The following is a 13,890-nucleotide window of genomic DNA, read 5'->3' on the forward strand; positions in this document are numbered from 1 at the left end:
TGCAGTTGCTTGATAATTTTGAAAATGTTTAATGTCAATAGTATTCTGTGATCATTGCTGACATGTCATTCCAGGCAACAGTTTCAGATATTTCATTGAAATTGGGAAGGATGTCAGTCCACATGAACAAAATGAATTCACAAACAAAAAAAGTGGAACCAGGTTTGTGACACCACTGATTGGCATCCACCTAATGCATCCTGCACCACAATAAAAAATGCTGTACATTTTTTTACATCACGGATGAATCTTGGAACGACATTACCCACAATTATTCTGCTGTAGAGAACTGAGTATTGCACCACACTTCCCTGCATGCATCCAGAGAGGACCTGACAACTCGAAATCGGTGCAAATTATATCAGTAGATTCAATTAAGATTCCTGAAGTTTTGTATACATTTGTTTCAGTGTATTGTATGTCGGTAAACCTCGTTTGATTGGGGGAATTTAAGGGTGTAAATCTGCGTAAACCTAGCTAACAAGTTAGCAAAGTCCTGCTAAAAACAAGGAAGTCGTTAGCTTGCTAGCTGGCCTAGCATGGTAAATATATGGCTGGTCAAAATATGCATATAGCTAGTTACCAAACCTGCGTTTTAAACAGAGGTATGTTAACAATTAGCTAGCAATCTAAGCACAAACAGCTCTAGCTGGTAAGCGATTTAATTTGCTTTGGCCACAGCCCACGTTGAACCACGGCTATATTTGTCAAATACATACGGTCGCAAACTAAGCATGAAAATGAAATACACGTCCTACTCATCTTGTAGCCATCACTGAAATCAAAATTCTTAGCAGCAGTCAAATGGCTGCCAGTATAAGCTCTAGACATTAGGATCAATACAACGTCGAAAGAGCTCAGGAAAATTCGTGGATTCCAAGTAGGCCACGAGAAACGCTGGAGTTAATAATTTATCACTGCAATCTTGGTATTTAATCATAGTTTAAACATACATAAAATGTACCATTTTGGAATATATTGACACAGATGTGTATTTCCAACTTTGTGTAAATGTTCTTGACAACATTTTATCTCTGAGTCTGAAACCAGACTAAATAGTTCAGCGTTACTTATCTATTTTTCATTATTAGCTTTCCTCTCTTTAAAGGGATAGTTCACCCAAATTACATATTGGTTTCCTTACCCTGTAAGTCTATGGACAAGGTATGACAGCAATCCATGCATTGGTTTGTTTTACCTGGCCACTGTTTCATACATAAATAACTTAATTGAGCAACACTCAAATGTTGGATACTTTAGAATGATTTGGACCTGAAGAACAAAAAATACTAATTTCATTGACCTGCATTGGATTTGTTTATGAATGTTAGGCTTAACATTCACATTGAATTCAATCTCATTTTATGAGTAATAGCAAAATGTAATGAAAAAGTGACAAAGTTCTTCCCTGACATTTGTTGATCATCCTTGGCTCAATAAGTTCCATATCCCAAATTATACCATGGAAGTAGGGCAATGCAACTCCAATAGGACCCTTGCCTTGTTTAGAAAGACTATTTTAGCAAGTCGGAGTCATCTGCTCGTTGAGCTTTAGCCTGCAACATTAGGTCCATTTCACATACCACTGAGACAGGTCAAGAGGTGACTTATTGAGCTTTGGAGTACAAAATAGCTTTTGTAAGGATATCATGTCGTGAGACCTCAAAACCATCAGCTACAGACATATCCAGGGTTGGGTACAGACCCTGGTTCGATTCCAGGCTGTATCACAACCAGCTGTGATTGGGAGTCCCTTAGGTACACAATTGGCCCAGCATTGTCAGGGTTTGGCCAGGGTAGGCGGTCATTGTAAATAAGAATTTGTTCTTAACTGACTTGCCTAGTTAAAATAAAAAATAATTTCTAAAATGTAATCCTTTACTAGTTACCTGTCGTAACTTTTGGATTACCCAAACTCTAACTTAATCTGATTACTTCCCCTCAATTAGAATATGTCTAAAAGGAGCTATCGAATGCATTTGGTGTGATCATCATAGTGGTCAGACTCTTTCAGGTGAAACAAACTAACTTGCACCTTTTTTCAATGCTGAATTGAATGTCATTGAGCAAAAATGTGTTTTTTCACAAAAAAATATTTTATTTAAAAGTAAATCAAGAAGTAGATGTCTTTTTCAAAAGTATTTCTAATCAGTTACTCCCAACCCTGCATATCTAAATATATGGATGTGTTCTTGGCAGTTTTTGTTTACCAAGGGTTGCATTACGCAACCTGCATATCATTTCTATAGTGGTCATGAGTGAAGCAGTCACAACTTACCTGATTTGGTAGTGGCTAATCTAATAGTATAGTAGGATAGTAAGGGCACATCTGAAAGAATCTGAAAAACTAGGCTATTGAGCTTATTCCATCACTTTACTTCTGCCTAAATAGTGAAAAGAAATTGATATAAGTCAATAGCTGTAAAATGGCCTGCAGATAATAGCCAAATACTTTGTTGGTATCAGGCAAAATCTTTATTTACCCCCTACGGAAAAAAACAATTGTGTCCATGTTAATTTGCACATTTAATTTTGGGAAAGTTATTTGAAATTCTCGAAAGAAGCATTTTTTAACAAATGTTACATTTGGACAAACAGTCCTGCTGATTTAATAAATTGTGGGATAGAGTATATTAATGCATGCATACCAGGGAAACAAAAACAACGTATTTCCAAATACATTCTCTTTATAAAAAAGAAAATAATTTAAAATATATACATTACTTCTTGAAAAAGTTTAAACAGGCGCCTTTACAGTCCAAATAGAAAAGAAAGCTCAAATATTGCAACGCAATTTACGGACTGTCACTGAACCTTCCAGAGTTAACAAACCGATTTCATAAAACTGGTGACAATTTTTTTTAAAGTCCTGTTTAGTCCCCTCATTTCCATATTTTACCTGGTTCTATCCATTTCTAGTCACCTAATGTGACAATCTGCTCCCGCTCCTTGCTCTGCTGGTTATGCGGACGTTGCTCACTGTTCTGCGCCCTCAGTCTCTCCAATTCACCCTCCAATTCTCTGATCCGCGCCGAATCCGACTGGGGCACCTGGCTATCTGTGATGTCCGGATTGGTTACGCGCCGCAACCGGGTGTTCTCTTCCTCCAGACGGGACATGCACTTCTCCAGCTCCAGGTATTCTTGAACCAGCTCTTGCTTGGACATGTTTTGAAGACTCTCGATATGGTATTTCTCGTAGGTCTCGGAAAAGTCTCTCTGAAGAAACTCCCCACCTGCGTTTCCAGGCCTCCCGATGCCATCGCTGCCACCACCGCTGCCATAGTCCTCCTCCTCCTCCATATCGAAAAGCTCGTCCTCACTTGCGGTGTCCTCTGGGCGAGCACCAGTCCCCAACAGACGTCGGGGACCACTTTCGGTATTCAGATCCGGTTCCTCTCGGTCGTGTTCATCCATAAGGAACTGCGTTGTATTGTAGGGGGCAACGGGCAACCCCTTCGCGAACATCTCTGCTCTCACTCGGGACGCTCGTTCTGTCTCTCGCTCGTCAAGCTTTTTCTTTTCTTCCCAAGACAGTTTAAAATAGGGCTTCCATTGACGCTTCTTTTTGGATGGTCGGCGCCTGTGTTTCTTCTTGCCCTGGCGCGCATCTACAGCTGCCCCGGCGCCTGGAGAGCCAGAGTCTGTTCTCTTCCCACACTCGCCTTGCACTTGACTCAGGGTCTCCTCGTGCGGTCCATCTCCACTATTTCCGTGGGCTACGAGGCCACCCTCTCCGGCTGCATCTGCTCCGGGTTCCTGGCAAGGCTGTGTTGCTGCTGGGCACTTAGGAAGTGCATTTCCGGCAACGAATCTTGGACACACCTCCCTCTGCCCGCCTTGCATTTGCCACAACTTGTCTGCAGGGATAACCCCGCCGTCACTCTCTGCTTGCTGCTGTTTATCTCCATATCGCCCCCTACCGCCAGTCTCGAGTCCCCGGCTCTCATTGGTTTGGGGATGCTCCACAACTCTTCCTCTCCCACTTGATGGGGTATCTGAAGTTTTCAGGTGATGTGTCTTCTCAATGCTCGGTTCTGTCATCCTGATGTATGCCGTTGGGCTGTTCGCCTTACCACATGTCAACCGTTGACTCTGTGCGAATTAAACTAAATGTTAATTAAAATATATTTTGCAAACTTTTGCTAAGTATACCGTTTCTGTGTCTTAATTATGAGCAACATTTACTTGACAAGAAATGTTTAGCTAACTTTCGAAACGTTCACTATCGCTACTCTTAAAAACAAAGTTATGAATGGTAACACTTGTTACTTCTCGAATGATTCGTCAGAGCTACTGTAGCTAGCTAGCGAACTAACGTTAACTATTTCGGTGCCGCTAGCAATCCTTCTCAAGTTCGTATTTCATCTCCACAACAGTGACTGTCCAGTATGCTACCACAGAAGGAGTTCGCGGTTTTATATAAACTCTACCACCGCCAGTGCGCATGCTGCTTTTCTTGACTCTACTTGTTTTGTGGTATCTGTAGTTCCAATGTAGGTAAATTACTAGCGAGACCGCCCATGACCAACTACCTAACCCACAATTCTAGGGCATTTATCGAAAGTTTAAGCCAATCACGTTTTAGGATATAGGACCACCCTCTCATTGCTGCTATTGGACAAAATTGCATATTCACTGTTGCTAAGCTTTAACCATATTATTATTGGTTATCCCGAGAGTCAATCAAGTGCACATTGGGTCCAAGAGGAAAGCAGTCCGGGGCATTCTTTCAGACGCTACCATGTATAAATGGAGGGGGGAATTAATTAACGTTTTGAAGAGTCTGTGAATTCATCTTCATTAATCGATATCCCACTTATACTGTATACTACTAGTAAATTATGACATATGAGTATGTCGTGGCTTTTATCTATCAATGATTTCTTTGCTTAGTATCACTACCACAATCATTGAGACAATCCTTTCTTTCTAAAGGTAATGAACCCGTCATCCTGAACAAACTAGTCCTTTTTTACAGACCGTGTAGAAAAACGATTAACTAACGGCTATGCACTATGTTCATTTTGTTAATACTTAAACAATTACACTATTATTTTATGTGGTTTTAAATAGTGTAAGGTTTTTCTTTATTTGTTTTTTTTATTATTCTCTCTGGTGCGGAGCGATATTTCCCTCGCCTCCCACTAATGCGCAAGGATAAGAGTTTGGAACGACGCGTAAAGAAGCGACATTTTATTTATCGAGAGCTAGCTAGCCAGTAGCAAGTCCCACTCAATTGAACGGAACAACAAACAATGGTGAAATGTTAAAATAACACAATTGCCCACTTTTTAGAGTTACGTTTAAGCTTATTGTCGACGGTTAGTTATCAGTTGATTAAACGTGCCTCTGACCCAGTTTCTATATCTATTTCTATAAAGGTTTGCCGACTGAGGTTAGCTGGCTAGCTAATGTGCTAACTAGCGTCACACATCATGCATGTGCAGTGAAATATACAACCTTAGATCCAAATATTGTATGGTCTTGGCAAACGCTTTCATACTCGTACACATTAGCATATTGTAAAATATAAGCTTCTCATTGCAAGCTGGTTGAAATCATTAATTAGCATGTGAGCTTGCTCGACCAGTAGCTAGGTACCAGGACCAATAATAACTAGTTAGCTAGCCAATTCCTTATTTTCATGGATGTTACCATAACCAGGTTCTAACTAAGCAAACACCAGGCACTAAAGTGGGAGTATCGGTGGACACAGTATTGTAATATAGCTAGCTGGCTAACAACATTCAAAACATGCAATAAAACTAAATGTTGAGCTAGCACTGATTTGCTAGCTAGTTAGTAGCATGCAGCTACTAGCTAGGATAGCTGGTAGTTAGGTCTCTTTACTGTGGTTGAAATAGTTAGTCTGTTAAATTACCTAATTATGTCTCTGCATTAATGTAAGCAGCATAGATCACTTCAAACTGTCATAATTTAGTAATTACCTCTTCAAACACAGCATATGTTTGCATAACAAATACACAGTTGAATGCATTATTTGCAAATCTCACTAAAAGTATGCACACAAGACAGAAATGACAGCGTCTGTATATTTTGACTGATATGCAATGTCCTTATTCTCTGCAGGCTAAAGATTCCTCCCACATGGAGAGGGCACATCTCAGTGGCATTTTACATGGTTCCTACTTTGTGTGTGATGGCTGCTGTAGGCTATATGCATGTAGGTCTACTTTTCGGTGGGTAGGCATCCCCTCCCCCTCATACCATAGACCTTTCTCTCAATCACATTCACTCTTATCCTGATTTTCTCCTAAATTGTCATCTTCAATCATTCCCCCACTCACAACCCCTTGCTCTCTCTTACAGTCTTTTGTCCTCTCTTTCATCTATTATTTTTTGCTCCATTGCTTTCTCTTATTGAGCATCTCTCCCTTCTGTCCTCCTTTTTTTCTTGGTCCTTTCATCATAATTTTTCTTGGAGCGATTTGACGCAAGAGTAGGCTATCCCCGAATGTATAGGCCCAAACTAGGAGGAACTTTCGCTATGAGGCGCTATTCCTGTAATGTGTTCTCTCAGTCAACCTGGTTGAATAAGGGTTAACTAGTTTGGTGTGAGGTGCTTGCTAGGTATAACTCTCAGAATTAAAGAGATTAATATATAGTAAATATCCCCTTGTAAATTGTGCTAAATCCATTTCTACATATGTAGCAAGCTCACAAATACAAAAATGTACCACACACACTCAAAGTAGGCTGACCAGATGTTATTCAGTCCAAGGCAAACTTTTGGCAATTGACAGATAGCAGCCAAACTTGTGTATCTATCAGCTGTCATATTACCCATTGTTTACTGAAAAGGGAGTGCTGGAGGGACCAGGAGGGAGGGTAGGGTTTGTCAACTGGGGTAGTGGGTGTTTACAGAGGCAGTGGCGTTCGGTGGAAGCTCTAGATGCCTGGGCAAGAGCACAACAACTCCTGGATCAGGGCCTCTGAGAGGATTATTGGACATGAGTTAATCTCTTACCCTATATATACTGCAACACGGCTGGGTACAATTGAGAATGGGTCAAAATATCTATTCTATAGCCATTTGGGATTTTCCCATAACACATCAGAGCCATATACTGTATTTAGATAAATATATGGATATGCATTATATTGTTCTATCCTTTGTCTCTGTTTTGATATTACACATCAAAGCTTACAGAGCCTGAATGGTTGTTCTAAAATGGATGCCTTTAGATCAGGTGTCATTAGTTATTAGGGGACCCAGTGCCGTTCTGTAAGCGAGAGAGAGAGTGAAGAAGCTTGCATCTATGCTGTAGGGATAGGTCTATAGATGACCTGTGAAACATGCCTCTCTCCCCTAGGCCTGGAACCTACAGCTGAGCTCGCTCCTTCTCCTAATTATCCTCTTTATACCCTTATCGAAACCTAATTAAGTCCCGACCCCATGGGTTTGTCACTGCATTATCGCAGACCAAGACTTGTTCATCTAATCCACAGTTAGTGTTTCCACCCCGGCTTACTTACAATGACATATAGCACATATTAACCCAAGTGCCCTTCAAAAGCATTTCTCTTTGCACAAATTGACTTTGTATGTTAATAATATATGGATGTAGAAGAAGTAATAAGTCATAACTTGGGCTCAAAGCTATTTGATCATGTTCATCACCACTGCAGCCTGGCTTTGAACAGAACAGCAGGATAGGCTATAGAAATAGCTTTATCTTCAGAATTAGGCCAGGCTACTTGCAGCCTCTGCGATATTATGAAACCGTTTAATCAATGTTTTAGAGGCATATTCAAAGTATACGGTTTATGCGTTTTGGCACTTTACTTTACAACCGAACTGAATTCGGTTGTAATAAAGCGATAGCCAGATGATCCATTATTCTCATGACAGCGGCTTTCTTACTTTAGTAATTCCTGCCTACACCCCACCCACCCATAATGGAGTTGAGATGACAGATTTGTACAACCATATATAACCGCTAGGTGGCGCCCAATGATAAGACTTTGAACGTGGGTTGCAGGTGGGGGGCGCTGTGTGTATCAGTGGACGTAGTAATGCAAAACAATGCAGGGTGAATGTAGCCTGTGTTTGGAGTGCGAAACACTGCTTTATGCCACCCGTCATTTTGGACGGAGGAACTGCGCTAAAGAACACTAAATAAATGCAGATTGTAGGCTATATAGGATTAATTGCAACTCTTCATGAACCATGAAGTGTAGGCTAGGCTATTAGATCAATTCAAATACCATAATAATAGACCCTACCTATGAAATAGGTCAGTGAGATTGCGAAACGTTCTTTTGGCCATGACCACGATGCCCCTGATAGGCTGCTATGTTAAAAGAAACTAGGCTATATGAACGTGTGGCTGTGGGTACAAATGATTTGATTTCCGTCTGTGGGTATAGTTTTCAAGAGTTTCTGCGCCCCTGGCTGGACTCAGATTACGCACTGCTATGGGAGGGACTTCACATGGAAAGGGAATGAATTACTGTAGTGCGCTATCCTGGTGACGCAACGGAGAAACGCACAACTCAAGACTTGCTGAAGAGTTCAAAAACGGCACCTGCACTAGGAATTTGCGCTCCCCCAATACATACACCTGACTTTTCCATATCAGTCAAGAGAACCACAGACAGAAAACTACAACGAGGACGGCATTGGAACTTGCATCATGTTGGGCAGGAAACCTCCTACCGCCGTGCATCATGAACCCAAGGCAGTGGAATCCCAACCCAAGACGCAGGACCCACTTAGGAAACTGGGTAAGAGAATTGTGACTCTCATTGGTTTAAAAACGCTTCTTCTTCTGTCAATATTACTCTAATTTGTTTCCTTGAATCTTGTTTAACCTGTCTTCTGTCAGTATTACTCTCTTTTGTTTCCTTGAATCATGTTTAATTTTGCTACAACAGATATCAGAGCACATAGTTCAGTTTTGCCTGTTGATTGTTTGACAAGTTATTACTATTATTGTCCGGTGTATATGTGTGTTGCTCTGGTCCACAAGGGGAAAGAAATCAGTGCAGGGTAAGGTTAATGACAGTTAGGCTATTGCATTCCACATCCATTGGCATTGGTTTTTATTTTTCCAAGTATTTTTCCAATCAGGAGGCATTGAATGTTTACATATGGACATTACGACTTCTTCTCATTGACAACTTATAATGCAAGGAAGATAAATGGAGAACAATATGCCTTGGCGGTAATCAGTTTTGCTAAACGAAATAAACTATTGCTTGAAATCCACTTATGCAATGGTCTTTGTAAACACACACACAGAGAGTGTGCGTGGGAGCTGACAAGTGGTCATGTGTTTGTGCAGTGTCCAACAGCTCACTGACCCCCAGGCTCTCCACCCCACTCATACAGATCCCCACTCACCAACGAACAACTCTGACCCAGTGCCTAGCTCTCCCACCACCCTCTCACCATGGCCACCACACCCCCCTTCTTCATCCAACCCCCCCAGCTCACGGTCACACCTCAACTAAAATAGAGAACTGCTGAGGATGGACAGAGCACCTGTCAAAGCCTCTGGATATCTGTCAATCTAGACGACAGACCCATGTCATACTATGTGAGTGTGTGTGTATTTACATGTCACACACAATCTCCCTCTTCTTGTTTTGTGTATATACTCTATATATTTATTAGCATGTGTAAGCACAATTTCACCACAATGCATGATAGTTAATTAAATAATACATGTTTTTCACCCCCCCCCCATGTGTTACATACACACAGATACTCACATGTACAGTACCTATTAAGGTACAGCAATGCATACAATCAGACAAACAAAAAACAAACCACCAACACAATAAAAAATAAAAAAATGAATAAACATGTCACTCATTATTTATTCGCTCTTATTGCCATGAATGGGATGTGGGAAGGTTATAAAAAATCTTGTCCAAAGGGATGTAGCGAGATATAAAATGTAGCCAGTGTGTTAAAGTAGGAGGAATATCTGATTTAAGAATAATGTTATGGATTTCTTTGCCGCGAGCACAGACAGATCAATATATTTTTTGATTGTTCCGTGGATCTAGTTCATTAGTCCCAAACAGACAAGCTAGGCACGAGGGATAGAAATCTGTAAACCTTGTGAAATTGTGTTGATTACTGATTCCCAAAACATTGAAATAACATTGCATGTGCTTGCTAAACAAAACATGTGATAAAAAGTACTCTTTTGCCTCTCCTTGCACCAACAAGGGAAAGACATTTCAGCGTTCATTTTGTGAAGTTGGTCTGGTACAGTAAACACTGAATGGTTGTAGGAACATTTGTGTGCTTTCAAACAGATGAACACCATTCTCTGCTTATTTCACCCTGTGAATCTAGTTCCCATTTCAATCTAGTAACATCTGTGTCTACTAGCATATGATCTAACAACTTGTGAACTTTGGAAAAATACTTGAGTTATCACGATCATTCAGTAAGATATCAAGTTGAGACATCAAGTTGATACCCTTGTTCCAATTTAAACACGTCAGACTTGGTTCTATGACCAAGGGTTTCTATGACCTCTTGTTTTGAAGGCCTCTGAGATTAGCACACTGACCTGTGCAATCACAGAATGTGACTACACTAAACTTAGAATGATTTTAATTTGCATCCTGATGGGCATATACCTTTGCCATTGAATGATTTGTGGGGTGCCTAACCCCATGTATGCATTACTGTACCCTTTTTCAGGTACTGTACATGTGAGTATTTGTGTATGCAACACATGGGTGGGTGAAAAACGTATTATTTAATTAACTGTGTCATGCCCCATAAACTCCCCAGGCATGAGGTCCTGTTAGTCATGACAGACCAAACTAACAGTATCAGATGGGTGTGTCTAACTGGCTGGAATGCAGGAGGTCAGAAGTTCTGCTGCCTTGCAGTTCTGACCTATCACAAGCTGTTTTGGCACATCAAATAGGAGAACCTAAGTCACGCCAAAGGAGAACCTGCATTTAAAAACAATTTGCTTTGTATTACAATGTCTCTTAACTTCTACCTCTTTTGCCAGCATGTGAAATGGCATTCAGTAGTAGTATGGAATCTTTAGGGGAGGGTGATTTGTTTGGTGTATGTATGAAGACACATTTCCAAAGTAATGTCTCCATAGACCTAGTTCCCAGTGGCCCTGTGTTTATCAAATGTTAAGGGTCAAAGGTTGTCTACAAATGTCATTAACCCAGCAGATGCATACCGTCTGACTGCAGAGAGACTGCAATATCTGTGTCACGAACCGGCTCGTAACCCGTAACAAATAAGGGCGACAACGTGGAGATCAAGAAATAACAAATATATGTATTAACGACAGTAAACTATAAACAAGTAACAATGGTGTGTGTGTAGTCAGTAGTGTAAGTGAGTGGTTGTGTGCATAGATGTGATAATGAGGGGTGTTGAAATGTACCAGAGCAAACAAAAAGCCACAAAAATGCCACAATCAAAAATAACTGTCAGCGTTGAGAGAGTCTGCTCAATGAATGGGGGGGGACACCCGAGCCCAGGTGTGTCCCATTTCGCTGACGACCCTCCCGGCTCCGCCCACAGACATCCTATTAAGGAAAACAAGAGCAAAGAGAGAGAATTCGGCAGACGGAGTGGGAGGGTCCACACACAGAGTGGGAGGGTCCCCCCACACACAGAGTGGGAGGGTCCCCCCCATAAAACCAGGGACCCCGGAACACCACACCAACACAAAATATTGCAGACAGAGTGGGAGGGTCATCACATTTTTTTATTTGTTTTTATTTAACCTTTATTTAACCAGGTAGGCTAGTTGAGAACAAGTTCTCATTTACAACTGCAACCTGGCCAAGATAAAGCAAAGCAGTGTGACACAAACAACAATACAGAGTTACACATGGAATAAACATATATACAGTCAAATACACAATAGAAAAAGTCTATATACAATGTGCAAATGAGGTGAGATAAGGGAGGTAAGGCAATAAATAGGCCATAGTGGCGAAATAATTACAATATAGCAATTAAACACTGGAGTGATAGATGTGCAGAAGATGAATGTGCAAGTAGAGATTCTGGGGTGCAAAGGAGCCAAATAAAGAAATAACAGTATGGGGATGAGGTAGTTGGATGGGCTATTTACAAATGGGCTATGTACAGGTGCAGTGATCTGACAGCTGGTGCTTAAAGCTAGTGAGGGAGATATGAGTCTCAAGCTTCAGTGATTTTTGCAGTTGGTTCCAGTCATTGGCAGCAGAGAACTGGAAGGAAAGGCAGCCAAAGTAGGAATTGGCTTTGGGGATGACCAGTGAAATATACCTGCTGGAGCTGGTGCTACGGGTGGGTGCTGCTATGGTGACCAGTGAGCTGAGATAAGGCGGGGCTTTACCTAGCAAAGACTTATAGATGACCTGGAGCCAGTGTGTTTGGCGACGAATATGAAGCGAGGGCCAGCCAAGGAGAGCATACAGATCGCAGTGGTGGGTAGTATATGGGGCACTTTGGTGACAAAACGGATGGCACTGTGATAGACTGCATCCAATTTGCTGAGTACAGTGTTGGAAGCTATTTTGTAAATTACATTTCCAAAGTCAAGGATCGGTAGGATAGTCAGTTTTACGAGGGTATGCTTGGCAGCATGAGTGAAGGAGGCTTTGTTGTGAAATAGGAAGCCGATTTCTAGATTCAATTTTGGATTGGAGATGCTTAATGTGGGTCTGGAAGGAGATTTTACAGTCAGACCAGACACCTAGGTATTTGTAGTTGTCCACATATTCTAAGTCAGAACCGTCCAGAGTAATGATGCTGGACGGGCAGGTGCGGGCAACGATCGGTTGAAGAGCATGCATTTAGTTTTACTTGCATTTAAGAGCAGTTGGAGTCCACGGAACGAGAGTTGTATGGCATTGAAGCTCGTCTGGAGGTTAGTTAACAGTGCAGTGTAGAAGGGCCAGAAGTATACAGCATGGTGTCGTCTGCGTAGAGGTGGATCAGAGAATCCCCAGCAGCAAGAGCGACATCATTGATGTATACAGAGAAGAGAGTCGGCCCGAGAATTGAACCCTGTGGCACCCCCATAGAGACTGCCAGAGGTCCGGACAACAGGCCCTCCGATTTGACACACTGAACTCTGTCTGAGAAGTAGTTGGTGAACCAGGCGAGGCAGTCATTTGAGAAACCAAGGCTGTTGAGTCTGCCGATGAGAATGTGGTGATTGACAGTGAAAATCGTCTCGCAGCTGAATTTAGTTGATGATCTCTAGCCTATATGATCATATGAGAATTTAATGATCTGTTTTGGTTTGGGTGACATCATATGGCATGAACTGCTTTTTGACAAGCAATTTGCTACACCCACAATAACACCTAACAATATGTGTATGCGACCAATAAAATGTGATTTGATAGGATCAATGTTGTCTTGCGTGGTCTGTGGCATTTTTCCTTAGCTCAAAGATAAACAGCACTCACTTTATGCGGTATAACTATGAGGTAAAATGTCAATGTCAATTAAAGTTGTGATAATTTTACAGCGGGAAAGTTACAATTTATAGTTGTGTATTGGGGATTTAATTTGCTGTGGTAGATATGAAAAGTTTATTTCCATAACGCTATACCTACCAATTTTTCACATTTGTGTTTTTTCATCAGAAATTATTGCTTATAGGTATCTTCATATGTGTGTAAAATAAATCTTAGATATTTTATTCAAAATTTTAGATGTGTATGAAATTTTGGGGGGGGCCAATCACTATATCTGTTGTTTAGCTAGAATGGAATGCTCGTATGTGATATATAGACACTGGCAAGAAAAAGTGTGTGAACCCTTTGGAATTACCTGGATTTCTGCATAAATTTGACATAACATTTTATCTGATCTTCATCTAAGTCACAACAATAGACAAACACAGTGTGCTTAAACTAATAACAC

The 13,890-nt window shown here is 41.1% G+C and overlaps 2 protein-coding genes across 2 annotated transcripts in view; one reads left to right on the top strand and one right to left on the bottom strand.

Annotated features, from left to right (window-relative positions):
- Positions 1-2,513: 2,513 nt before the first annotated feature.
- Positions 2,514-4,523, bottom strand: LOC139579174 (protein HEXIM1-like). Its single transcript, XM_071407552.1, has one exon. It carries the CDS (start codon positions 4,041-4,043, stop codon positions 2,916-2,918), a length of 1,128 nt encoding a protein of 375 aa, XP_071263653.1. The 5' UTR covers positions 4,044-4,523; the 3' UTR covers positions 2,514-2,915.
- A 3,464-nt stretch (positions 4,524-7,987) lies between these two features.
- LOC139579165 (1-phosphatidylinositol 4,5-bisphosphate phosphodiesterase delta-3-A-like) overlaps positions 7,988-13,890 on the top strand; it is a 29,212-nt gene continuing 23,309 nt past the window's right edge. The window contains exon 1 of the mRNA XM_071407539.1: positions 7,988-8,750. Coding sequence (XP_071263640.1) covers positions 8,660-8,750 — 91 coding nt within the window. The 5' untranslated portion in view covers positions 7,988-8,659. The remainder of the gene's footprint in view (positions 8,751-13,890) is intronic.

The sequence above is a fragment of the Salvelinus alpinus genome, chromosome 1 (assembly GCF_045679555.1).
Source record: "Salvelinus alpinus chromosome 1, SLU_Salpinus.1, whole genome shotgun sequence".
NCBI lineage: Eukaryota > Metazoa > Chordata > Actinopteri > Salmoniformes > Salmonidae > Salvelinus > Salvelinus alpinus.

Excerpts from the sequence above, each read along its gene's own strand:
- LOC139579174 (XM_071407552.1), bottom strand. The coding sequence starts at position 4,043 with ATGACAGAACCGAGCATTGAGAAGACACATCACCTGAAAACTTCAGAT.